This window comes from Chanodichthys erythropterus, chromosome 1 (assembly GCF_024489055.1).
Source record: "Chanodichthys erythropterus isolate Z2021 chromosome 1, ASM2448905v1, whole genome shotgun sequence".
Lineage (NCBI taxonomy): Eukaryota > Metazoa > Chordata > Actinopteri > Cypriniformes > Xenocyprididae > Chanodichthys > Chanodichthys erythropterus.
The window spans coordinates 9,890,554-9,915,555 of record NC_090221.1 but is presented as its reverse complement, the minus strand read 5'-3'; the positions used below and the strand labels follow the sequence as shown (position 1 = coordinate 9,915,555).

The following is a 25,002-nucleotide window of genomic DNA, read 5'->3' as shown; positions in this document are numbered from 1 at the left end:
GAGAAACCAGCTTCTGCAATCCCCTTTAATTGTCACAGGCCTGAAGCGAGCTGCTGTCAATAGCACTGCTGCATGTGAAGGTCTCATGCCTGCAGAGGTGCTGTTGCTTGGCAACAGTTTCGTCAGAACCACAGAAAGGTGTGAATGTGGTTTCTGAGACGTCCGCTTAGTCTCTCTCTCTCTCTCTCTGCACTCTTTTGTTTGGCTGTTCTCCTGCAGCTCAAAACAACTTTGAACATTGTTCCTTATCTTCACAAAAAAATAGGGCGATGGATTCGATTATATTTGTCATGTTTTCTTTGTTAGTCGAGGCTCTGTGTATAGCGTGACCATACATAAAGAGGAACTACAGCAACAGGAGGTGTTGAAAACGATGACCTCACTACAGCTGTCAGTATGCTTGACCGCTGCCTGTACAACTGAAATTACTGTTCTAATCTAAAGTCATGTACTGCATTTCTGGAAGCTTACATGTGCTGTAAACACTGGCTTCTTTTGTCCACATATTTCATACTCATAACAGGTTCATTTTTGGAGGGAGTGAAACAGTCAGACATCTCATGTGGTGTAAAACAAACAAAAATAACTCTCTGCCAGCTCACACTCATAAACTTCCCCTCTCTCTCTCTCTCTGTATATATATATATATATATATATATATGTGTGTGTGTGTGTGTGTGAGTATATATATATGTGTGTGTGTGTGTGTGTGTGTGTGTGTGTGTATATATGTGTGTGTGTGTGTGTGTGAGTATATATATATGTGTGTGTGTGTGTGTGTGTGTGTGTGTGTGTATATATGTGTGTGTGTGTGTGTGTGAGTATATATATATATATATGTGTGTGTATGTATGTATATATCAGTGACTTAAGTGATTGTTCATCTTAAGAAATACAAAATAATTCCTTATGCTCTTCAGGCTGAAGATGTTCTGTATCACTGAATATATAAGTAATAAGTCATTTATCTCTGGTTTGTTTTTATCTGACATGAACCATTTCAACCAAAGCCACCTCTTTAAAAAAGAAGTTCCTGTCTAGTCATGTGACTTCCTCAAGCGTTTAGTTCTCCACTCCAGCGATCAGAGAAGAGCTTTTCTTCTACCTCTTCCTCCTCTGGTGAGTTTTGTCACTCTGTGAGTGGGCACCGTGGCAGCGAGACTGACAGAAATTAGTGTAGCACAAGCGATTGTCATACTGCCACAGCTATAGTTGTGGTCCTCAGAGTCAGGAGAATTTTGCCCACCCACTACTGGATCAACATGTTGCGACGGAAACCATCCAACGCATCTGAAAAGGAACAGGCTCAGGTCCAAAAGAAGAAGGTAAGAGTTTGTGTCTTGATCCCTGTTTTGAAGAGTTGAAGCAAGAGAAAAAATGATGTTCTTGAGATGAACATCAAATGATGTTCTCCTGAGAGAACACAAACACACATAACAGGCTGTTTAAACACAAAAAGTAAATGAAAAAGATGCATCGGAGCAGAGCACATGTGGTTTTGTTGCTGACTGTTTGAATTGACAGTACTTTGAGAGGGGTTTTAAAATGTTTTCATTCACCTATGTGAATAATAGGCCTATTGTAATATGTCCCGTTTGTCTTCAGCCCTGTCATTCTTAAGTTTAAGAACTGAAACTCTATGATTGTTCTGGGTGAAATGCATGGCTGTGCAGCAGTTCCTGTAGAAACACATCAGACCGCAGCACACATCCTGAAGCAGTTCATACCTCATCAGAGCAAAGCATCCAAACATCTCCTGAATTCAAAGTGACATTTACGTGCGTCTTCACAACTCTAGATTTTCTATTTCAGCGGTTAACTGCTTCTATAGCATTACTCTTATTTTCCGTTTGATTCACATCTTGCGTGTAACAACCAACAGTTTCGATATTTCTCTTCTGAAACTGCAAGTGCTTCATAAATGCGTGCAACCCAAGCAAAGCCAGATCTGAAGATCTTGCTGTTGGGCATCACGGTTACTTTGATATCTTTTATTTAGATTTTTTTAATCCATTGTCTTTATCATATTCTTATCCAGAGCATAAGATGTGTCACACAGTTGAAGTTCATTGCCATGGTGTAAATGAAAACACTTCACCACCACATCATCTCAGTTGCTGCAGTTTCCTCATTGGTCATGGTTTAGATTATGAGTAATCATTACAGTCGAGATCTGTCAAAAATATATTTCAACATTTTATGATGATGCAGAATGTTGTCACACTTTTAATAGGGAAGTTAATAGTGTGACATGTTACAATATTTTTGTCACATACATGTCAAACAGTGTTTCAACATGCAACTATTTAATTTAAAAATATGATTTTCAAAGAAAAGCATTTTTACTACTTTTTTACCGGCTGAACAATCTCTTGTTGCATTTGGTTGGCTTCGCAGATTGCAGCCTGTTGTGTGTTGTCTAGATAGTGCACAGCTCTGCAGGGATTGGCTGCGTGTTGCCTGCGACATGCCCACTTCCTGTGCTGAAAAAAAGTGGCACAGTGAAAGGTTTAGATAACAGAAGTAGTCAAATTGGAACAAATATGCACTGCAGCCCACAAAACCCACGCTGAACGATTTTATCGTTTATTAAAAAGTGCCTTAATTATGAATGAATCAACTCTGGTTCTACTCTAAGGAGCCACACTTTGCAATACAGTGGTTTACATAACTGAATAATATAAATTAACATCAAGTACTATGTAATTACTTTATCATGTAGATCAGAAATGCCTGAACCAGGGCTCATGGGCCAAAGTAAGACCATGATGACCTTTGATTCGGCCTACCATGCCATATCAGAATATGGTTACACATTATTTTGACACTTGACACATTCTAGACATCTATAAGTAACTTTGCAGCTACGTGTCAACTAACTTTCATTACAGTATTAGTAGGGTTAGGGTTATTAGAATAAGTTGACGAACTTGGAAAGTTACTTAGAATGTGTTTTGGGGAACCATCAAAATAAAGTGCAGATATTAAACAGACAGTCTAGTAACACTCTTCTAATGACCGCCACTTGACCTGTAGGCCTAGTTGAAAAGTAACTTAGTTATAGAATATATATATATATATATATATATATATATATATATATATATATATATATATATATATATATATATATATATTCAAATTAAAGTTAATATAATATAGTAAGAAATAATTTGAATTCGATTCGGTCCAATAGCCCTCAATTAAAGGGATAGTTCACCCAAAAACAATTAAAATTCTGTCATAATTTACTCACCCTCAAGTTGTTCCAAACCTGTATGAATTTCTTTGTTCTGCTGAACACAGAGGAAGATATTTTGAAGATTGTTTGTTACCAAGCAGTTTTGGCGCACCATTGACTTTTTTTCCTCTTCTATGGAAGTCGATGGCATCCCACATCTGTTTGGTTAGAAATATTTTTCAAAATATCTTCTTTTGTGTACAACAGAAGAAAGAAATTTATACAGGTTTGGAACAACTTGAAGGTGAGTAAATGACAACAGAATTTTCATTTTTGGGTGAACTATCCCTTTAAATGTGATTTTTTTGGCCCTTTGTAGTACAAAGTATGAGCAGATCTGATATAGACTGGCACATTGTTTTTGCTATGTTTTCAATTGCACTGAGATGTTACATTGACGCAGACACTGTAAAGTGTAAAGATTTCCTATGACAGTTTATTTTTCATGGACAATTCAAAGGCATACGTTTCTACCCTACAATACACTCTCAATTTGATGCAAGTGTAATTTGTGCTTATAATTGCATCTGGTCTATGGATCTGGAAAAAGATAGTGTGGCGTTTTCTGCTCAAATGTTGCTCTGGAGGTCTGATAATGCTTCCAAATATTGATCAGGATATATGCTTGTGGAAATACAATAACATTTAATGGCCATTATAACATAGCTATCAGTTAAACCAAACTGAATTTGTTCGTGATGCATATCAAATTTCATCAGCATAATGCTGGATGACTCTGCATTCAACCATAAGGCCAAAATGTGAACAGTATCTATCTATCTATCTATCTATCTATCTATCTATCTATCTATCTATCTATCTATCTATCTATCTATCTATCTATCTATCTATCTATCTATCTATCTATCTATCTATCTATCTATCTATCCATCCATCATCTGTCTGTCTATCCATCCGTCTGTATCTGAACACTGTACACTACTGTTCAAATCAATTAAATTCAATTTACATTTATTTGTATAGCGCTTTTCACAATGCATATAATTTCAAAGCAGCTTTACAGAAAATGCATGTCTACATTACAGTTTAGTAGAGGTGACTGTGTCCATACTGTAGTCTCTGATGAGAAACTGTTGTGTTCATAGCTGTCTCTGCAAAGATCCAGCAGCTTCAAAGACTTCATGAAGCCAAAGCCATCATCTCCTGTAGTGAGCCCTGAGGCTACCTTGGATGAAACAGTAAGTGCAGTAGTTTTTTTATATATATGGAAATGATGTTGCTGTATGAGTATCAAAGTATTATGCGTATCAAAATATTAAATAATGTGTAGCTGTGCGAATTATTGACAAATATCTACTGTCTCAGAGATGAAAAACAACAGCATAAACAGAATCTACATTCATTTGCAAAGTCAGCTTTAACCTTAAACTGAATAACTGCTTCATCTCAAAACTACACTGTTAAAAATATCTAGACAGGATGTCATCCTTTCATGAGCCATTCATGCAGAGAGCCTGCTTAGCCTTCTGTCTGCTTCTAAGAGTAGACGATTTTGGTATCATTTTAATTTTATTTATATATATATATATATATATATATATATATATATATGTGTATATATACAGTATCTATATCTATATATCTATATCTACATCTATCTATATATATTTATATTATACATTACCGTTCATTTAAATATTTTTTTTTAAATCAATGTATACTTTTATTAAGCAAAGATGCATTAAATTAGTAATAGTTTGAGTAATAAGTAATAATAAGAAATGTTTCTTGAGCAGCAAATCAGTATATTGGAACTTAATGTGTAAATAATATTTCATAATATTTCTATTTTTACTTTATTTTTGATCAAATAAATGCAGTCATGGTTAGCCTATAAGAAAATTCTTTCAAAAACATTAAAATATCTTACCGACCCCATATATTTATAATAAATATTCATATATGTTGTTAAAACAATGTTCTGTTGAATAATGTGGAATAGCCTTCTGCAGGGGAGTGAAGTGAGGTGCTGCTGAAATAAAAACACAAAGATAATGTAACAGACTGCTGTAAAATCCCCATGACGCTGACAGGTACTTTTGGTTTTTGTCTGTTCCTTTGATAACTGCACAAATTGTCCTCCCAGTAAACGAAAGAGCATCTGACATTAAGAAGTAGAGCTCAGAGAGGAGGAGCCACATGATTCACTGTGGTAGTGACACAAAAACCAACGTCACAAACTTTACTGGAAATCCTCCTGAGAACAGGGGCCCTTCGCTTTAAAACTAATACCACTTACTGTGGTTATACCACAAAAAATATGTGCTGATTCAGCTCAGTTAGGACAGGCATGGCACTGCTGAACATAACATGGCATATTAGAAATGAGTTATGAATAACACATCAAAGAACTGAAAACATTCATTAAAAACCACGATGGAGCCAGGATACAGTGGACAGAACAACCAGACTAGCAACAATTATTCATTGCCTGTAGCTCCTTTTAGACAAGAGGAAGTTTGATGAGTCAGTAAACAAATTTAGTAGCTATACTGAGCAAGTGCACAGTAAAAACATCAGTTCACATTTACTAAAAGCATCATATTTTTGTGAAATTTCTTACAGCATTTGGAGGGTGCACCACCTGAGGATTCAGGGAAAAGTAACGGGAAACTTGGAAAGAGATGGAGAAATGTCATATCTCGCACAATGACTCGTAAAACATCCAAGATGGTACAGAAAGCCCTTGCAGAGGAGGGGGTGAGTTGAAAGCCCAATTACTATGCATACATTCTCTTCGGCTCTCAATACATTCTTTTACAGAACATATTAATCATTGGTTAATGTTAATTGCTAAAACACTTTCAAGTTGTATAAATTAAATTATATTTAAAATATATATTTTATAAATTATATGTTTAATTGCATTTTAAAAATAGCATTAATTTATATTAATATTTATAATAAATGCTATAAAAGTTCATGATACCTAATGTATTAATTAACTGAACCCTGTTGTAAAATGTTACCATGTTTAAATTCACATTTAAAATTGGTGGTAAAATTCTGTTCAAATATCTCAATCCCAGAAACAGTGTATTATTAATTTAATTTAATTTATTATTTTTTTATTTTATTTTTTATTTTTATTTATATTTAGGATTACAATTAGGACATTTATGTAACTTTTATAAACGTGCCTTAGAAAAAAAAATGAAATAATCTTTCAATTGAGGTGAAACAATGCACTGACATATTTTAAGATATGATTTTGACATATTTTATGATTTTAGTCTGGGACTAGGCTTAAAGGGTTAGTTCACCCAAAAATGAAAATTCTGTCATTTATTACTCACCCTCATGCCGTTCCACACCCGTAAGACCTTCATTAACCTTCGGAACACAAATTAAGATATTTTAGTTCAAATCCGAAACAAAGCGACGAGAATATTTTTGGTGCGCCAAAAATAACAAAATAACGACTTATTTAGTGATGACCGATTTCAAAACACTGCTTCAGGAAGCATCGGAGCACAGTGAATCTGTGTATCGAATCTGCTGTTCGGAGCGCCAAAGTCACGTGATTTCAGCCGTTTGGCGGGTTTGAACCGCGATCCGATTCATGATTCGATACACTGGTTCATAATGCTCCGATGCTTCCTGAAGCAGTGTTTTGAAATCGGTCATCACTAAATAAGTCGTTATTTTGTTTTTTTGCCGCACCAAAAATATTCTCGTCGGTTTATAATATTAATATTAAACAACTGTACTTACATGAACTGATTTAGATGTGTTTTTAGTATCTTTATGGATCTTGGCAGAGGAAGTGACATTACTCCCTATGAAGGCCTCACGGAGCCATCAGATTTGAACTAAAATATCTTAATTTGTGTTCCGAAGATTAATGAAGGTCTTACGGGTGTGGAACGGCATGAGGGTGAGTAATAAATGACAGAATTTTCATTCTTGGGTGAACTAACCCTTTAAGCCTTGTGTGTGAAACCGGGCATTAATGTAACAGACTGAATTTGTCTCCCCCATGTGGATGATATCAGGATATTTTATACACTTAGCAATCTCAGGATGTGGTGTAAAGTTATGTCACAAAGAAATTCATGAGGATAAGAATTCAAATGAACAGTTAATTGTAACATTTGTCGATTTCAGAATGAGAGTGGGGAGGACGGCTCCATGTCTCCGATGTCTCCAAGCGACTGGATTCCAGATCTCACTGCTGGGAACAGAATATCTGTGTGCTCCAACAGTTCAGAGGACATAATACACAGCCCTCTCTCACGCCAGCTCTCTGGATGTAAGCCATCTCAGAACGGTTCAATATAAAGCTAAACCGGGATCATGTAAGGATGATTGATTTATTTCCCTGATGTGCAGGTTCTGACAGACAGAGTCTGGACAGTGGCTTCAGCCAGAGAGACAGTATGAGACTGGAGGACAGCACCTACACAGGGCCCTTCTGCGGCAGAGCCCTTGTCCACACTGACTTCACCCCCAGTCCATATGACATGGAATCTCTCAAACTACAGGTCAGCCTTTTAAAAAGTGCTATTTTTGGACACATTTATCAACAATGTCAACATTTATTCAATTTATGTATTCTCCTTTCTTCTTGTTTTTAATTCATTTTAAATAGATTTTTTCATTAGTTTTATTTTTAAGCTTCTGAGATATTTCATGTAAAGCACTTTGAATTACCATTTTGTAATATGCTATAGGCTATAAAAACACTTGTCTTGCTTTCCGTGGAACACAAAAAGAGACATTTTGAGGAACTCTAAAAAAAAAAATAAAAATAAAAAGTTTAGATTTTTACTCAGAAGCTAGTAAATTTCACAAATAATTAACAAATAAGAAACAGCCAGTAACACATTAAATTAAACACTGCATTTAGAAGTAAAAAAAAACTTCATAATATTAGAAAAGTATTTTCTATTCTCAACATACTCCAATTATCTTTTATTTAAAACTTTGAAAAAAAATATATTTTTACAGTGCTGGCTGCCCTTTTCCATACAATTACAATGCACATAATTCTGAAGCTTTCAGCCTTCAAAATCATTGCAAAAGCCCTGTAAAAATATCAAAATGTGGTCCATACAACCTGTATTTAAAGGGATAGTTCACCCAAAAATGAAAATTACCCCATGATTTACTCACCCTCAAGGTGTATATGACTATCTTCTTTCAGACGAATACAATCAGAGTTATATTAAATAATGTCCTGGCTCCTCCAAGCATAATGGCAGTGAATAGAGGATGAGATTTTGAAGCCCAAAAAAAGTGCATCCATCCATCATAAAAGATAGCCACATGGCTCAGAGGGGTTAATAAAGGCCTTCTGAATTATACTCATAAAAACTTTAAAAACTAAAATAACTAGCTTCCAGCAGACGGAAGGCTTCAAAATCAGGATCGCCACTGACTACCATCATAAAGCTTGGAAGAGCCAGGACATTATTTAATATAACATTTGTCTGAAAGAAGATAGTCATATGCACCTAGGATGGCTTGAGGTTGAGTAAATCATGGGGTAATTTTCATTTTTGGGTGAACTAACCCTTTAATGTTTTTGAATATAGCTTGAAAACTGCAGTCCCCAATCAAAAGATTAAAAGCAACCAGTATATTATTTTTTATTTTATTTTTTAAATTAATATTTGCAGTATGCAGCATATATATTGTATGTAGTGCATTGATATTTTTCAAAACACACAGAAAGGAGACATTATCCAGATCATTGAGAAGCCACCAGTAGGCACCTGGACTGGTAAACTTAATAACAAAGTGGGCTCCTTTAAATTCATCTACGTCACAATACTACCAGAGGAGGATACGCCGCCAAAGAGGAAGCGATGCCACAGTCACGGACGCCAGAAACCCAAACCAAAAACCTTGGAGGAAGTTCTGGAGAGAATAGGCCTTACTGTAAGCCTCAAGTTACTTTCATTGCTGTTTTCTTTTAAATTTGTTTGCCACATCATAGTATAGTACATCTGCTCTTAGACTTCTCACAAATGATTCCACTGTGTGCCCAGGAGCTGGGATCTCTTCTGTCCATGCATGGCTTCCAGAGTTTGGAGGACTTCACCGGCCTGAAGGAGTCTCACCTGAACGAGCTGAACATCACAGACCCTGAGCAACGAGTAAAGATATTGAAAGCAGCAGAACTGCTTCATGACTGTACGTCTAAGTCTAGACTGTTATCCTAATTGTGTCCAACATTTGTACATAGTTATAATTGAGGTCTGTACTAACATCATTTCTGTTCTCCAGCGGAGGATGAATCCGATAACGAGGAGCAAAAGACTGAAATGCCACGGGACTCGGGTTGTTACGAGAGCACGGAGAACCTGACAAACGGCGGTGAGGAGCCCCAGGTGGAATCCCAACCGGAGCCAGAAACAGATCCGGACACAGAAACAAAGCTCAATGCCGTTCAGGAACAACTGGAGGAGATGAAGGTGGAGGATAGTCCTGAGAATCAAACAGAGTGAAGCCACCTGAATGTTCTTTTGTTTTTGCTTCTTTAAAACTCTTTTAACCTCTCGCTGATGGATTGAGAGTGTCATAACCACATGCTGGATTATATTCCATGAAGAAAACTATTTCATATGCACAGCCTATACAGAAGCCAATAAGTCTTCTTAGAAGATGGCATAAAGGTCTTGAAGATACTATCATCTATGGATATCTTTTTCTCTTTGACTTTATTGCTCAGAAAGTCTGAACCACATTATATATCTTCAAAACCTTCAAAAGGCTTTGAAATCTAACTGAAACAAAGTTTTTTGAGGAATTTTGAAAAACTGACTTCGCACAAAAAGCAATATTCCATGGATTAAATCCAAGGCTATGTTCTTACATAAATTGATTAACATGATGGTAACCCAAATACTGATTTTATATATTAAATACATAAGCCATCTTTTCTGGTAAATTGACCCATGGTTCCACAGACAAGGCTTAAGCTAGTCCTAGACTAAAATGCATGTTTGAGCTGTTTTAACTGAAATCAACCTGTATTGAGCCATCGTTTTGTCTCAAGATGCACACCAGTAATGTTTTTTTTTTTTTTTTTAGTGTACATTTATAAAAAATACTTAAATATCCTAATTGACTAAGGCCTAATCCTTGTTTAGGCTAAGCCCGGTCTGTGAAACCAGGCCTACATGTATTATGTTTGATCTAACTGTGATTCTCTAATATCTGAGAAGTTTCATCATCATCATACCTTTAGCTATGAAGTAGCATTTTATATACTACTATACTTCTGTTTCTGTCGTAATGAATGTACGCAGGTAATACGCAACTAGTGCACTCAATTTTTTTTGCTAGGCATGAAAGAGGAAAAGCACATTGTTTATGTACATGCATATTATTCTTTTGCTTCTATAGTCAATGATTTTGGTTCCTGTTTGTGGTAATGTTTGTTACGATATGGCTATTTTTGTTTTCAAACCTGTTATTGTTGATTTAATACTTGTATTTCTTTTTTACCATTCCGTTTGTCTTTATATCGATGTCTGTACCTTCAGGGTTTTCTTTCACAAAAAAAAAAAAAAACTAAATTTTGAAACTACACCACAAAGAAATTGTAATAATACCATATAATTTAATGAACATACATATACACACACAAATTCATAAAGTAGAAAGTGAATAGTATGAGGATATACATGATCACAGTGTTATTACCAAGCAAACTGAACATAACCCAATTTGTGATGACGTACAATGTGTACATTATGCATTGTATCCAAATATCTAGAGCAGACCATAATTTGCTAATATTCCAAACTTACACGTTACACTGACTTGGCATTAAAGATTTCGATTTTGTTGTGCCTCGTTTAGTAAATTAACATATAATTATGACATGTTTGATGATAAAAAATAAGTTGTGGGATTGATTCAGCGCAACTTTAAGCACATTTCCGTATACTCAGTAATACCTTCAGCCTAGCAAATGAATATTCACATCAACAGTGTAATTAAACATCTGATAGAAGCACATTCTGTTAGTTATGTAGGACTAAATTTCCAGCAATAATGAACTTTTACCCTCAACACATTTTTTAACACCAGTAGAGGTACTAACAATCAAACTAAATGCATCTCACAAACATTCCAGCTCACACACTCCTAAATGCTTTAAGATGGCACTGAACTGGCAACCATTTTAAGCTGGCTTTTCCAAATGACAATACTGCCCATGTTTCCTTCTCTGAAACAAATAGCTGGTTATGATGAGAAACAAAAAATATATAAGTCCATAGGTCCCTGATGTCTGTAGGTCTGTCCCTTACAAGCGGCCATCAACATACTACAGTGAAATTAGTAAATGCGAGTACAATACACAATTTGCTACCTTAAACATGGTGAAAAGAATGTGGAAAATGAAAAACAAGCACAATTTGAAGAGATTTCTCAATTGAATGCAAAAGCATGCTTAAATGACACTGAAGATGGATTGGTCAATTGGCTTTTTCCATGTCTAGACTCTGGAAGGTTCATTTTCAGATGTAAACCAAACTTTATCTTTCATTTATTTTGTGCACAAACACGCCACTTGGCCTCGAGTAATAATATCCAACTCTTAGAGAAAAGGAAAGCGGGGAAAGATAGTATGATGCTCAAATGTCAGGCGGTTGCGGAAAGACCTTGTTAAGTAAGACAATATGGAGGGAATGTAGTAGATCAAAATAATAGTAATAACAAATCAGGCATGTTTTCCACTTCTCAGGGAATTTGCAGCTTCTCAGTCATTTTTACATTATGTACATTAACTCCATGGCTTTTTTGCATTCTGATAGATCATTAGCATTGTATAAAAATGATGTTAATTGACTTACATGTACAGGTATGAGTAGTACTGGGGCATTATGGAGTCTTCTGTAGATGCAATGGTAGAGCATAGATAAGGCACTCTTACTGATGCAGATCGGCCTGTACTCACTGGCACATACATCTCACAGCCTCTACTTTCCACCATCCATGCTGATTGTAAAATCAAGTCTGAGCCTAACTTTCTGATTTGACATTGAGTTGAATCATATATATATATAACTGACTGAGTTATTAAGTTGATCCAAATGACCCCATTAACAGAATAAAGCATTTTTGTTGGACCTAATGTCAGTTTATGACTAAAGCACTTTTCCTTTATAACACTTTGAAAACAAAAAAAGTCTAATCCAGTGGGCATTTTGCACAAACTACTATAGAAGCTAGTCATGGGTCTTACAGGGCACACAAATGGTTAGGAATAATGGAGGCAGGCTATACAGAAACAGGTAATGACACTGAAAAAACAACCAAACATTTCACAAGCTCTTTCGAGGGAAATAATGTCCTTATTACGTTTCAGGGGTAGCCCATTCTCATCCGATTCAGTCTCTGGTTCCCCATTTCCCTCATTGTGAGTTTCATCATGCTGTGATTCAGAGAGGAGAGTCTCAAGACCTCCAGATCTAGTCTCGAGTGCTAGCGCAGGATCCAAGCGGGAAAACTCGCTCTGCGAAAGAGTATCAGAGAACAATGGCCACTGCTTTGAACGTCAGAGTCGAACAGTTTTTCTGTGCGTGTTCCTTCATGTGAGCACATTCAGAAGTTTGAGAAGTCTGGAGAAAGCTAGTGGGTCGACTCTTTGATGACTGCAGGGGCGATGGCATTGGGGGACGTTGGCGAGAGGGGTTTCTCTTCTTTAGGGGAGCTGGCACTTTTCTGGCCTGCGCCAATGCCGGGTTTGGCTTCATCAGGGGTGTGCTCATTGGGAATCAGGGGAGCTGAGGATTTCTGCAGGAAGTGGAAACACACCGTAAGTAATCAAGGAGTGACGTTAAATGTGACGTTAGTGACGGAAAATCAGACAAAAAGACAAAGGTACAAGACTGTGTTCTAAACGGATGATAATGAGGGAAAGAACTACAACCCCAAAAAGCATTGCAAACGACAAATTCAAATTATTAAGAAATACAAAACAAAATAGTTCAATATATATACAATATTTTTTTAGTTTATTGAAAAATATGCATATTTGCTTACACATTTTTCAGTAGTTTGAGAGTGAGAGACTAACCCTGTGTCTACACATAACGATACGCGATAGATGTTTTTAAAAATACAAACCGTTATTTTATTATATTTCAGCATAAACACACATTGCAAGTAATGAGCATAATCTAGCTAACATTTATAATTTATTCACGGCTGAAATGTTGCACGTATATGTAACAAGCAAATAATTAATCTTAACGTACTTTAAATAACATTACAAGTAATGTCAGAAAATATCAGCTCTGTTGTTGTACATAAATACCAGTAGTGATGTTGTACAATGAGGACGTTGTCACGTCGCCGGAAATAGAGTCATAAGTGTCCCAATGTGTAGTGAACCAGTATCTTTTACTGTCCTTACCAGTGCCCGAATTCGTGTACACGATATACTGATTCACGAGCTCGGGATCTAGGGAACTGATTGAGACACACCCTAACTCTAAGATTACATCATTTGCAGTGCTTCATGGGAGTCGGAAGTTGCCACAGAATTATTTTTGTGCAATTTGCTTGTTTTGATTCTCTGATTGGTGGAGATTTCTGTGCAGAATCATGGGTAATGTTGTTTTTCACCAAGAATTCCACTGTTAAACATGATTTTTTTTTTTTTAAATATATTGAAATAATGTGATGGCTTCAACAAAAACATATACCATCAATTAACAATCTCAAAGCTCACAGTAGGTATGTCTTCAAAAGTTTTCATTCAAAATCAATTCCCCTAAGAAAAAATTATATACTTTGGGGACCCTATTAAAGAGGAAACTACTTGATTCTTAAGTGAATCATCATAATATGGCCAATTTAATCATATTAAAGGTGCCCTAGAATTAAAAATTTAATTTATCTTGGCATAGTCAAATAACAAGAGTTCAGTACATGGAAATGACATACAGTGAGTCTCAAACTCCATTGTTTCCTCCTTCTTATATAAATTTCATTTGTTTAAAAGACCTCCGAAGAACAGGCGAATCTCAACATAACACCGACTGTTACGTAACAGTCAGGATCATTAATATGTACGCCCCCAATATTTGCATATGCCAGCTCATGTTCAAGCATTAGACAAGGGCAGAACGTCTGGATCTGCACAGGTGAATCAACAGACTAGGTAAGCAAGCAAGGACAATAGCGAAAAATGCAAGATGGAGCAATAATAACTTGCATGATCCATGATATCATGATATTTTTAGTGATATTTGTAAATTGTCTTTCTAAATGTTTCGTTAGCATGTTGCTAATGTACTGTTAAATGTAGTTAAAGTTACCATTGTTTCTTACTGTATTAACGGAGACAAGAGCCGTCGCTATTTTCATTTTTAAACACTTGCAGTCTGTATAATTCATAAACACAACTTCATTCTTTATAAATCTCTCCAACAGTGTAGCATTAGCCGTTAGCCACGGAGCACAGCCTCAAACTCATTCAGGATCAAATGTAAACATCCAAATAAATACCATACTTACGCGCTTAGACATGCTGCATAATGAACACTTTGTAAAGATCCATTTTGAGGGTTATATTAGCTGTGTAAACTTTGTTTATGCACTGTTTAAGGCAAGCGCGAGCCCGGGGGCGGGGAGCGTGAGCATTTAAAGGGGCCGCAGCCTAAATTGGCGCATATTTAATGATGCCCCAAAATAGCCGGTTAAAAAAATTAATTAAAAAAAAATCTATGGGGTATTTTGAACTGAAACTTCACAGACACATTCAGGGGACACCTTAGACTTATATTACATCTTTTAAAAAGATGTTCTACGGCACCTTTAATAATAATAATACTGATTTATCTTCACTATAATGAAAGTTTAAAGGGAAAAAAGGAGTTAAAATGGTTCTGTGAGAGAACATAAGACAAAATAGTTAGGAAATGCTTATCTAATGATTAGTTGAACATCTGAAACCTCTAAAGCAATTTAACCCTTGACAATCATTAGATGATAACGATAAAAACATATTTTGTACAGACTGCACTAACGAAAATCAACTTCTAGCCAATTAAATATTTTAGAGCCAAGCATAACTAGAACAAATATATAGAAATTGTTAAAAATAACATGACCATGGCAACCCTGAACCAATTAACCAAACATATTTTATTTATATTTTTACTGATACATTGGACATGCAGAGCTGTACAGACTTCAGCACTATGACTACAAAAGCCACATCAAGCTAAAACCGCTTAATGCATTCATTTACTCCACATGGTTCTTTTCCCTGGCCTTCTAACCCTCCCAGCTCTTAGAGTAATTGATTTAGGATCTTTCTTGCAGACTCACAACTCAATGCACAGCAAGGCAGCCAGCAACATTTCTGCCAAATATACCCTGGCTTGTTCACTCACACACTTATAAAAATGCTGTCTTACTGTGGTTTGTGAAACAGGGTTGCTGTTCTTATTGGTAGAAGCAGCAGACGCATCAGAGTGGGCGGGGCTTGACGAGTCTTCCAGCATCACACCCCTTCTGTCCAACACACTAGCAGGAGAGAAAGACAGAGATATATAATCCTGTATTTAGATGTGGCACAAACCATGTAGCATCTGCAATGAAATTCTGGAGCTTTTCTCGAAATTAACATCATATTTTGTTGTCTAATGCAATGACGTATCAAAATACTAATTTGGAGCTAGTATACAAGCAAAACTACATTAATGTTCCTACCTGGGGTAAGTAGGGCCACACAGAACCTCACAGCAGTTCTTGATGATGTTCTTGTGACTGTAGGGATTCTGCACACGGTTCTTTCCCGACCACGAACCTTTGATCTGTGAAGTAGAGAAGAAGGACTTAAAACTTTGAAAAGAAAACCAGCACAATGTCAGAACTGCTGTCACATTCTGACTGAACCTCCAGACTTCTACTGGATCTTCACTCTGATGTTTTATGTTATAAAGCGTCTGTGCAAAAAGGAGGCTTGATAAAAAAGAATCTCTTATTTGTTATCCTTTATTTAAATGTGCTGTTTTAGTTCTAGCCACTTCTTCCCTATGGATTTCATTTGATCTAGTCAAGCACTTCAAAGTTCTTCATCTTAAAAAGTCATGCTGTTAGTGTTTCATCTGCTCCTAGATATAAATGTATGTATGGTTCACAGGCAAATCTGAAGAAGAAAAAAAAAAAATCATCTCAAGTTTCTAAGTTTAATGTGTGGTATTCCCGAACAGAAGTTACCAGGTTCAGGTTTCAGTATCATGTAGTTTAATTGTATCTGAATTTGAATGGCGACTATGATTGTGTCTGTGGGTATTGATAAATCTATTTTATGCAGGATCCAATTTATACAAAATCAAAGGCGAACAACCATCATGTCACACCATATTACTTGCAGCAACTGCATCCTTCTCTCAAGCTTCCTTGCTTTCTCGCTCTTTTTTTACTCCTCATTAACAGGAAAAGTAGGGCCAGAGGGCAAATATGGCAAGAAAACATTTTAAATTAATCATTAGGGCCAAGTGTGAAAGTGCCACAGAACTACAGATTCTGCAAAACTAAATCAGAGCACTCAAACTGCTGCAGGGAATCCAAGCACATATATATGCAATATATGTGTGCGTTTGTACATTATATATGCATATGTTTGAGCATGCATGGATAGGGTACACAACAGGATATGAAGCTCTCCATTTTTCTATTTTCTTTTTGTAAAATGCTTAACCTTTAGAAAATGTTGATCGGATTTCAGTTTTATTTTTTATTATTTTCTAGGGGGGTTTTAATTTTTGCAAACCTGTTACTAAATTAGTGTGACTTTTGCAGCTAAATATACTTTTTCAACTAAATATAAACCTGATTTCTGTGATTGTCTAGCAAATAAACATCAACTAATTATCAAAATTAAATAAATCTCAAATAAATAAAATAAAAATGAAACCTATGTAACTGGACTGCAAAATTTATAATTAGACTAAATTATTTAAATAATGAGGAAAGTCATGTAGTAACAGCATTAGCAAAATGTGGGACTCAAATGTCATGTTTTTCATTTATTTTTTATCATCTCAACAATATATTTAATCATATATTAATAATATTTTTGTAACACATTTCATTTATAATTAATTAATAGTTCATAATTAAAATTAGCTAAAAATATTTTACTACAATGAGTTAAATATCAGTTCAACGAATGATGGATGCAGTCAAATAAGAAATCATTTTTATGATGTGCATAAATATCTGATGCGTTTAAAGCTTCTTTTCATGCCAGGTTAATCTTATGTTACATAATGGTTTATCTAACAGCAAACAGTTACTATAAAAACACAGAATTTGTGCCTCTAATGCTTTGAAAACGTAATAGGACACCAGTGTGTACCCTGTTCATAAACAGTGCCATAAATACTGTATATACTGTACATAAAACTCTTGTTGAGATGTTTTCTGTGCTTTCTTATCGCAGAGAAGGCACTGTTGCCAAGGTGACTGCTGGATCTAGTGTGCTGAAATGCTCTGGGGCATTTGTTTATCTTTCCAGCCGTGTGACAGCAGCAGAAGTCAAGAACCGACAGTGGACTTTTTAACAGACAGGTAAGAAACAGACTTACATCCTCATTGGTGGTCTGGTTGAGGGAGATCAAGTAGGTGTGAAAGCCAGTCAATCCCACCACAGACCAGAGGGTGAAAAAACACACCAGAACCTCCAACACAGTGCAACGGGGAGTCAAGGAAACAACAAATATATCAAAAATATCTACAATATGCAGTAAAAAAAAAAAAAAAAAAAAAAAAAACTTAAATGTCTTTGTTCAAAAATACAAAAGAAAATTACATTTTGAAAAGAAAATATGTGCTAGCTTGATATATCATTTAAAACATGGCAGGTTTATGAGGAGCTCATTTTGTTTTCAAATCTTCAGCAAGTGGCTCTGGAGCTCAAATGAAAGGATATGTTCCAGGAGTTTCTTTAAGGGTATTCACAAATCCTGAATCCACAGATCCTATAAAACACACAAAATAGTATTTTTAAAAAAATCATGTATCCATGCATGCATTGCAAGCAGTAACTCACTGCATCAGAGGTCTCAGCATCTCGCTTTCTCTCTCCCATCATTACATGTTCAGAAGATTTTCGCACATCCACCCACACTCTGCCAGTGCCGAGATATTTTGCACTGTTCGTTTACATGCACCTTTTCAACCCAAGTAGCTATATTTGCTTTCAGCCTCATAATCTGATGAAGGAATAGTTTACCCAAAAATTTGTCATTATTCACCATTACAGGCTATCAAACTCAAAAAAGGATAAAAGACAAACTATAAAAATCAGTAGTCTCTTACTTGTATACAGTATATAAGATAAACAGAACAAAATGTGTGACATTTTTCACTAATGTTTTAACCTTCTCCACAGCTCTCAAATTAAATATGACACCTATGGTGAAGGTTTGGCATGATGACATTTGGTTATGTGATACTTGAGAACCAATGACGTTTGATGTTATTGCGTCCAACCAGCAATTTAAACTTAAATATAGTTCTGTACATCATACAAAAGCAATACAGAGCACATTTTAGGGTCATTTGCAGTGTTTTTTAACATTTTTGGATCTTGACTGGACAAGTTCACTATAAATGCTGTGAAGAATATTTAGAAATATTATTTTGTGTACATTTATTTTGATAAATAACAGCATACTGGATTGGAATTACATGAAGATGAGTAAATAATAACATAACTTCTACAACATAAAGTACTAATACTTTAATAAATCAGATACTGATATTTCAATTAGAATAAAATCTCAATCTGAAAATAAATGATCTGACTGTCCTCAATCCAAATTAAATTAAAATCCGAGAGGTGGTGCATATCTTAACCTGTTCATTAGAACATTAACTGCCATGTAAACCGTTAAATACAACTGCTTTTACAATCAGATTAAAAAACCTTGTGTGCAGCACAATGCAACTCTCCTCCATCTGATGAGAAGAAATCTTTCTAGGCATATTTTTAGATTCTGTATGTTAGAAACGCAATTCTGCTTTGGAGTTGCCTACTGTGTCTACAATGAAAGAGACCGATGACTGGAGATACATATGGTAAGAATTAAATTAGATTAAATTATTTAAAATTAATAGGCCAGACACCAGAAACAGCACAAACTGGATTTGATGAAAGGTCAGAACTGATTTAAAAACATAATGAAAAGGAAGCATAAACATGATAAGCACATACAACATTTGAAGGGAAAAAAGTATTTAAAGTGGATTGGGAAAATAAATTGATAGGCCTCACTCTTCAGAGATTCAAATAGAAACACTCAACATGCTCTTGCAGTGTAGACAGCTTTGTTTATTATAATAAGAGAGATCTCATTTTGTTGTTAAGTATGTGCTTTCTCTCATAAGACTCATAAGTTTCTTGTTGCTATGGCAACGTTGATACAAAAAGCAGCTTTCTGAATGTACAGACATTTTGTTTAAAGTACATGTAATGCACAGTAAACAGATAGTTCTGTCAAACCGCACTTTCAAAATCTGCAGTTTGACTGAAATTATTCAGACTGTCTAAAACATGTGCATGTAAACAGTGTCATTAAAACCAAATTACTGAATTACATTTAAAAATGAATTAGGATGTGTTTTACTTTGATATTTAGATCACAGGATCAGAGCAAATTGTCTGCTGCGCTCTCGTCCTTGCCGTCTATGATGCACTTTGAGAAGAGAAAGATCAAAGAAAAGCAGAGAGCATAGTGTCTTATATCCTGAATGCTCCCGGACTATACCACACCTGAGAGAACAGCATTCACGTGCATATTGAGTGTCGCTTAAAGGCGCTTGTTTTCCCAGAAACCTTGATCATTAAACCTGGTGTACCGTCTGTGCATTTTAAATGGTTATCGATAACATGAAAATTTAATTTCCTCTTTCAAATAATCTATTTATGCATGTCTACACTAAAGATATACACGTACACCTATACACTCAAACACACATTTTCTTGCTGTGATACTCACGTAGAACCACGTGGACGATGTCGAAGGCGAAGATATAGATGGTGAGTAGAGACAGCGAGAGTGTAAACAGGTAGAAATATCGGTAATTCCTCTTTCCTACGCAGTTTCCGACCCAGGGGCAATGATGGTCAAACCGGTCTGAGGGAAAGACGCACAGAATCTTGAGACTTTACAAACATACTTTCTCATATTAATTTGTGAAAGTCTGAAAGTCAGTTTCTACATTCTAACAGTGATGGTGGATCTTCTCTCAGAAAGAGATATTTTAAGCTGCTAAAAATATGTGGAGATGGTACCCAAACCACCAGAGATTGTGTGTGTGCGGCAGGTGCAGGGCCGCCCAAACAAATGGCCCTGTGTTCAGGATGACTGTGCAAAGAGAGCAAAACTGAGCCCTCAGTGAACTCTCTAATATCAGCATATGTAGCTCACTAACCTTAATATGTGTGAGCGAGTGAGTGTGCTGTCTGACTCATCTCTCAACAATTCACTATTATACTGGAGTATCAAATGGCACGTACATGGGCAACTATATCAAAGCTAAGAATTCTTGTGAGTAAAAAAGAATATACTGTATGTAAAAATACAATTACCTGACAAACAACCATAACTGCAGCAAATTATTTTTATGGATACAAAACAAATTATAAATCTAGTGAAACTGTCAACAAACATTTAATAAACTATTTTAAAGACTTTGAAGTGTTAAAATGCCATTCGGTTTAACTGTCCAAAGGCCAATACAGCGATTTCATTTGTGATTAAAATATCTTAAAAATTTAATAAATGTATATGCTTTTTATTCTGACATGATTTTATAACATCATATATCGACATAGTGCAAAATGGCTTTAAAATTATGTGTATGAGAAAGAATTTCATTGATGTCATTCAGTGTAACCAAAATAAAGGGACCATTTTAGATCAAGTCATGCGTTCAATATCATGTGACAGGATGTGACATCATTCAGACACCTGCAAAGGACCACATGGTTGTGAAATAAAGTAACTAACTCGCTTTTAACTATTTGAAAAATTCATGTTTTCATTTGCTCATATGCAAGTCCTGAAGAATCAGGTCATTCGGTACAACCGCTATAAAACACAGAAAATGTTGTAATATTTTAAAAACTTGTACCAAATATAAAATGTTTGATTGTCCTTTTGGTTAAACCGACTGACTTTTTTGGGGACTAATTTTGTCCATCTTGTAAAAAGTAGGGTTAATTGATTATAAAAACCACATAATCTCATTGTTAACACTTAATAACACTTTTAAAAACCTTATTCATCAATGACCCATGTATAATTTGTTAAATCTATTACAATACCAAAATATCTGTTTACTATTTTGATATTCCTGTGAATGCAAAGCATTACATTTTTCAGTCACCTGATCCTTCAAAAATCATTCTAATATGTTGATGATTTGGTGCTCAAGAAAAATGTAGTACTGTTATCAATGTTGAAAACAGCTGTTTAATATTTTTGTGAAAACATAATACGTTTTTTCAGGATTTTTTGATATACAATTTATAGTATTTGAAATAGAAATCTTTTATAATGTTATAAATGAAACACTTATCACTGTAAAGCTGCTTTGAAACTATCTGTATTGTATAAAGTGATATATAAATAGAGGTGACTTGACTGTAAACGCCTTTAATGTGCCTTTCTCTAAATTTAATGCATCCTCGTTGAATAAAAGTATTAACTTCTTTTTAAAAAAAATACTGACTACCAAAATTCAGTCATTTAGAAAAAAGCACACCTCTTCTCAACAAGCCACACTCTTTAAGGTACCATTCATCACTGTAGTACAAAAGGTTAATGTTTCAAACACTCACCCACACAGTTGTCACAGATGCTGCAGTGAGAAGCACGAGGGGGTCTGAAGATCTTGCAGGTGTAGCAGTACTTCAGCTTGACGATCTGGTTGTTAATTTGCACATTCTTGATGCGGGGCGGAGGTCGCTGTCCAGCCAAGACGTTCCCATTGGCCGCTTCTGCAAGACATGGGTAGAAACAATTAAACTGGAGACCAGCAACCGCTCCATATGCACAGCCACTGAAGGAACACTCACAGGACTCAAGGGCATTTCAAGTAGTATGACTCAATGACACAAGACACATAAAACACACCAATAAATCAAAGCCATGAACTTAAGTGTGTGTGTGGCTTTGTGAAAAAAGGGTCACACCCTCAAATACAAAATAGGTTCATTTTTATTTATGGTGCAGGTATGATAAGTATGATTTTTGTACTAAAGTTGAATGTTAAAATGTTGACGTTAAAATGCTCTTCTTAGAGAAAGTATTTACCAGTCCAATGCATGAATTAAAAAAAAAAAACATGAAAGGGGATAAGCCAGTCATTATCACAAAATAAACCCTTTTAGACCATGACATGAAGCGAGCATCTTGTACCATCCTGAAAGGGTTTATTTTGCAATAATCTGCACATTATCCCACTTAATAAATGGCTATCAAATCAGTAAATAAATCGACATGAAATATTCATTTAAATGATCATGATTTGATTTTGTGAGAAGAAAGATGGAACAAGCACAATGCAAAAGTTATGTAATAAATTCTGGGGTGTACATATTAACGAAAACTTTTTTTATGACTTCTTGTCTCCTTGGATCTGAATGCTTTGAAAGCATATCCAGACTATTGATATAAGAATTTCATCTTTTCTATTCCTTTTCCTTACATTTGCATTTGCTCAAAATGACTAATTTTCATCTGTTCTGAAAGCGACAATAATGAAGGCAAAGCACTTCATTTACAAGACTAGACTCGAATTTCAGCATGCAGTGGAAAAAGGTAATTTCCTTACATTTGTCAGCTCTGTACTTTTATACTCTAGGGAAGTGGCAGCATTAGCATGTGCTCAGGAGGCAGAACTACACAGCTGCCTCCTAATCCACACGCCAGGGTTGGCTAAAACAGCACATCCATACTCGCATCTGATCCAGCATTAGCCACTTTTAATCAGCCACACAGACATTCATCTAAAAATAGCATATTAAAGCTGGGATGTTGAAATGGAGCAGAGACGGCAGAGGAAATTTGTAGAAATCAATCTTTGCCCTGCCCTGCTGCAGTACTCAAACAAAACTGCCCTATTTTAAGAGGGTACAGTTGAATCAATACCAAAATTTTGGCTCACCATAGTGCTCTCAAATAAAAATAAATAAATAAATAAATAGCCTTGAGTGGCTGATCATTTGAAATGAAACCAGGGCTTTCAGCACATTCAGCAATTCAATGTCAAGAATTTGTGAGGAATCTTTTGTTATTGATCTGATAATGCATTTAGTTCCTTTTTATATAATGAAATATAACTTTCTGAACACTACTTTCTACAAAAATGTTCTGCTTTCAAAACGCTCCTGTTTGTATCTGTGTAAACGCTCAGTGAAGAGCGTCAAAGACTATAGAGTGCCTCAGGGATGACGCATTTTGTAGGCAAAATCTGGAAGCATTTTAGGACTTCCGGTTCCAACGCCGTAAAGTCTATGGGTTTTTTGTTAAATCGTTTTTTGCTAAATCGCCTGAAATAAGGTCTTTGGTTAACAAAGCCTCTAAATACTTTCACGCTTTGATCTATGACATAAAACACACCAGTTATGATTTTTTAAACTTGTACTGTGTCTTAAAATCGGCGGTTGCTAACAAACTGCTAAAAGGGACTACTTCCTTTGGCGGGGACTTTAGACGTCATCATGACAAACAGGACATTTGGACAGCATTTCTCATGAAAAAGTGGATAAGTATTCATACACAGCGCAGATCGTAATCAGCAGCATGTTTTTAAATAAAGTTGTTTTCTAAATAAAGTTTTAGGAAGCTTGGTGGTGGTGACGTTGATCCGCGACCATGGTGTGCTGTAGTTCGTTTATAGCCTTCTGTTAGCCTTTTACATCTGACGACTTTATTTAGGCTTCAAAATCTATAAATGTTGTGTTAACTTGTGAAGATTATCTTGATAGGCAAAACGTGTACGTGTCATAACCCTTTGTTAAACACAGAGCTTATTTTCTGCGATTTTCCAAAAGTCTATGGGAAAAATTAATAGGCTTTCAGTAGAGGGAACCCGTGCGCCGCTAACTTCCGGGTTGGCCTACAAAAACGCGTCATCCCTGGGGCACTCTATTTACTGACTATTTACAACATGTTTTTGAAGCGTTGCTCATTGTAGCCAATCACAGACATATTTGTGAGAGGTGTTTACGAATCCGCTCAACAGCGCTCACATTTTTAAAATTTCAGTATCAACTTGGTATTGAAGTCCGTACTTTTGACAACACTACAAAAATCTATTTAATATTTGCTGAAATTTGATATAAACTGTACTTAAATGACTGACAAATTACCGAATGAAAAAAAATCTGATTAAACTACTTTAATCACAATTAAGTGATCTTAAATAACGTGGATATATTTGGTAACTTATAATAATATATGATTTCTAGACCTGGAAAGACATATTTCCAGTTATGTCACGCTTTAAAATAATTTATCGGGTAGAAATTCTGAGAAAAAAAAAATAGATATCTTTATCTTTGATATTTTGAAGCCAAAAAAAAAAATGCATCTATCCATGATAGGAGAGAACAAAACAAAACACCGGTCACAAATTAGAAGTCTAAAACATGGGGCCTTCAAATATTGTTGTGGACGGTGGGGTCAAAGAGGTTGAAAACCACTAGTTTAGGGGCTGTTCATACAGGACATGTTTCTAAATTTCAACAT

At 35.5% G+C, this 25,002-nt stretch overlaps 2 protein-coding genes and 1 long non-coding RNA gene across 5 annotated transcripts in view; 1 reads left to right on the top strand and 2 right to left on the bottom strand.

The window, feature by feature from the left end:
• Positions 1 to 676: 676 nt before the first annotated feature.
• Positions 677 to 9,717, top strand: sash3 (SAM and SH3 domain containing 3). Its single transcript, XM_067387501.1, has 8 exons — positions 677 to 1,325; positions 4,348 to 4,440; positions 5,828 to 5,962; positions 7,370 to 7,514; positions 7,595 to 7,746; positions 8,936 to 9,145; positions 9,256 to 9,400; positions 9,494 to 9,717. The coding sequence occupies exons 1-8, from the start codon at positions 1,263 to 1,265 to the stop codon at positions 9,712 to 9,714; spliced, it is 1,164 nt and encodes a 387-aa protein (XP_067243602.1). The 5' UTR covers positions 677 to 1,262; the 3' UTR covers positions 9,715 to 9,717.
• On the bottom strand, positions 1,278 to 5,725 carry LOC137021238 (uncharacterized). 2 transcript variants are annotated; one of them, XR_010895301.1, is made up of 4 exons: positions 5,133 to 5,725; positions 4,314 to 4,427; positions 2,358 to 2,483; positions 1,278 to 1,413 (listed from the first exon to the last, which is right to left on the bottom strand). It is a non-coding gene; the product is annotated as an uncharacterized lncRNA (long non-coding RNA). The 2 variants fall into 2 exon arrangements; XR_010895299.1 differs by having other exon boundaries at positions 1,358 to 2,483.
• Positions 9,718 to 12,846: 3,129 nt separating the features above from the next.
• Positions 12,847 to 25,002, bottom strand: part of zdhhc9 (zinc finger DHHC-type palmitoyltransferase 9) — a 28,955-nt gene continuing 16,799 nt past the window's right edge. For both annotated transcript variants that reach the window (XM_067387480.1, XM_067387489.1), the window contains 7 exons: positions 22,089 to 22,247; positions 20,242 to 20,379; positions 18,173 to 18,219; positions 17,827 to 17,931; positions 15,944 to 16,047; positions 15,649 to 15,757; positions 12,847 to 13,015 (listed from right to left, as the gene is read on the bottom strand). In XM_067387480.1, the coding sequence (XP_067243581.1) occupies positions 12,851 to 13,015; positions 15,649 to 15,757; positions 15,944 to 16,047; positions 17,827 to 17,931; positions 18,173 to 18,219; positions 20,242 to 20,379; positions 22,089 to 22,247 (827 nt within the window). In that variant the 3' untranslated portion in view covers positions 12,847 to 12,850. The remainder of the gene's footprint in view (positions 13,016 to 15,648; positions 15,758 to 15,943; positions 16,048 to 17,826; positions 17,932 to 18,172; positions 18,220 to 20,241; positions 20,380 to 22,088; positions 22,248 to 25,002) is intronic.

Excerpts from the sequence above, each read along its gene's own strand:
- sash3 (XM_067387501.1), top strand. The coding sequence starts at position 1,263 with ATGTTGCGACGGAAACCATCCAACGCATCTGAAAAGGAACAGGCTCAG. Across the intron at positions 1,326-4,347 it reads CTCAGGTCCAAAAGAAGAAG|CTGTCTCTGCAAAGATCCAG; the intron begins GTAAGAGTTTGT and ends TTGTGTTCATAG. Across the intron at positions 7,515-7,594 it reads CTCACGCCAGCTCTCTGGAT|GTTCTGACAGACAGAGTCTG; the intron begins GTAAGCCATCTC and ends CCTGATGTGCAG.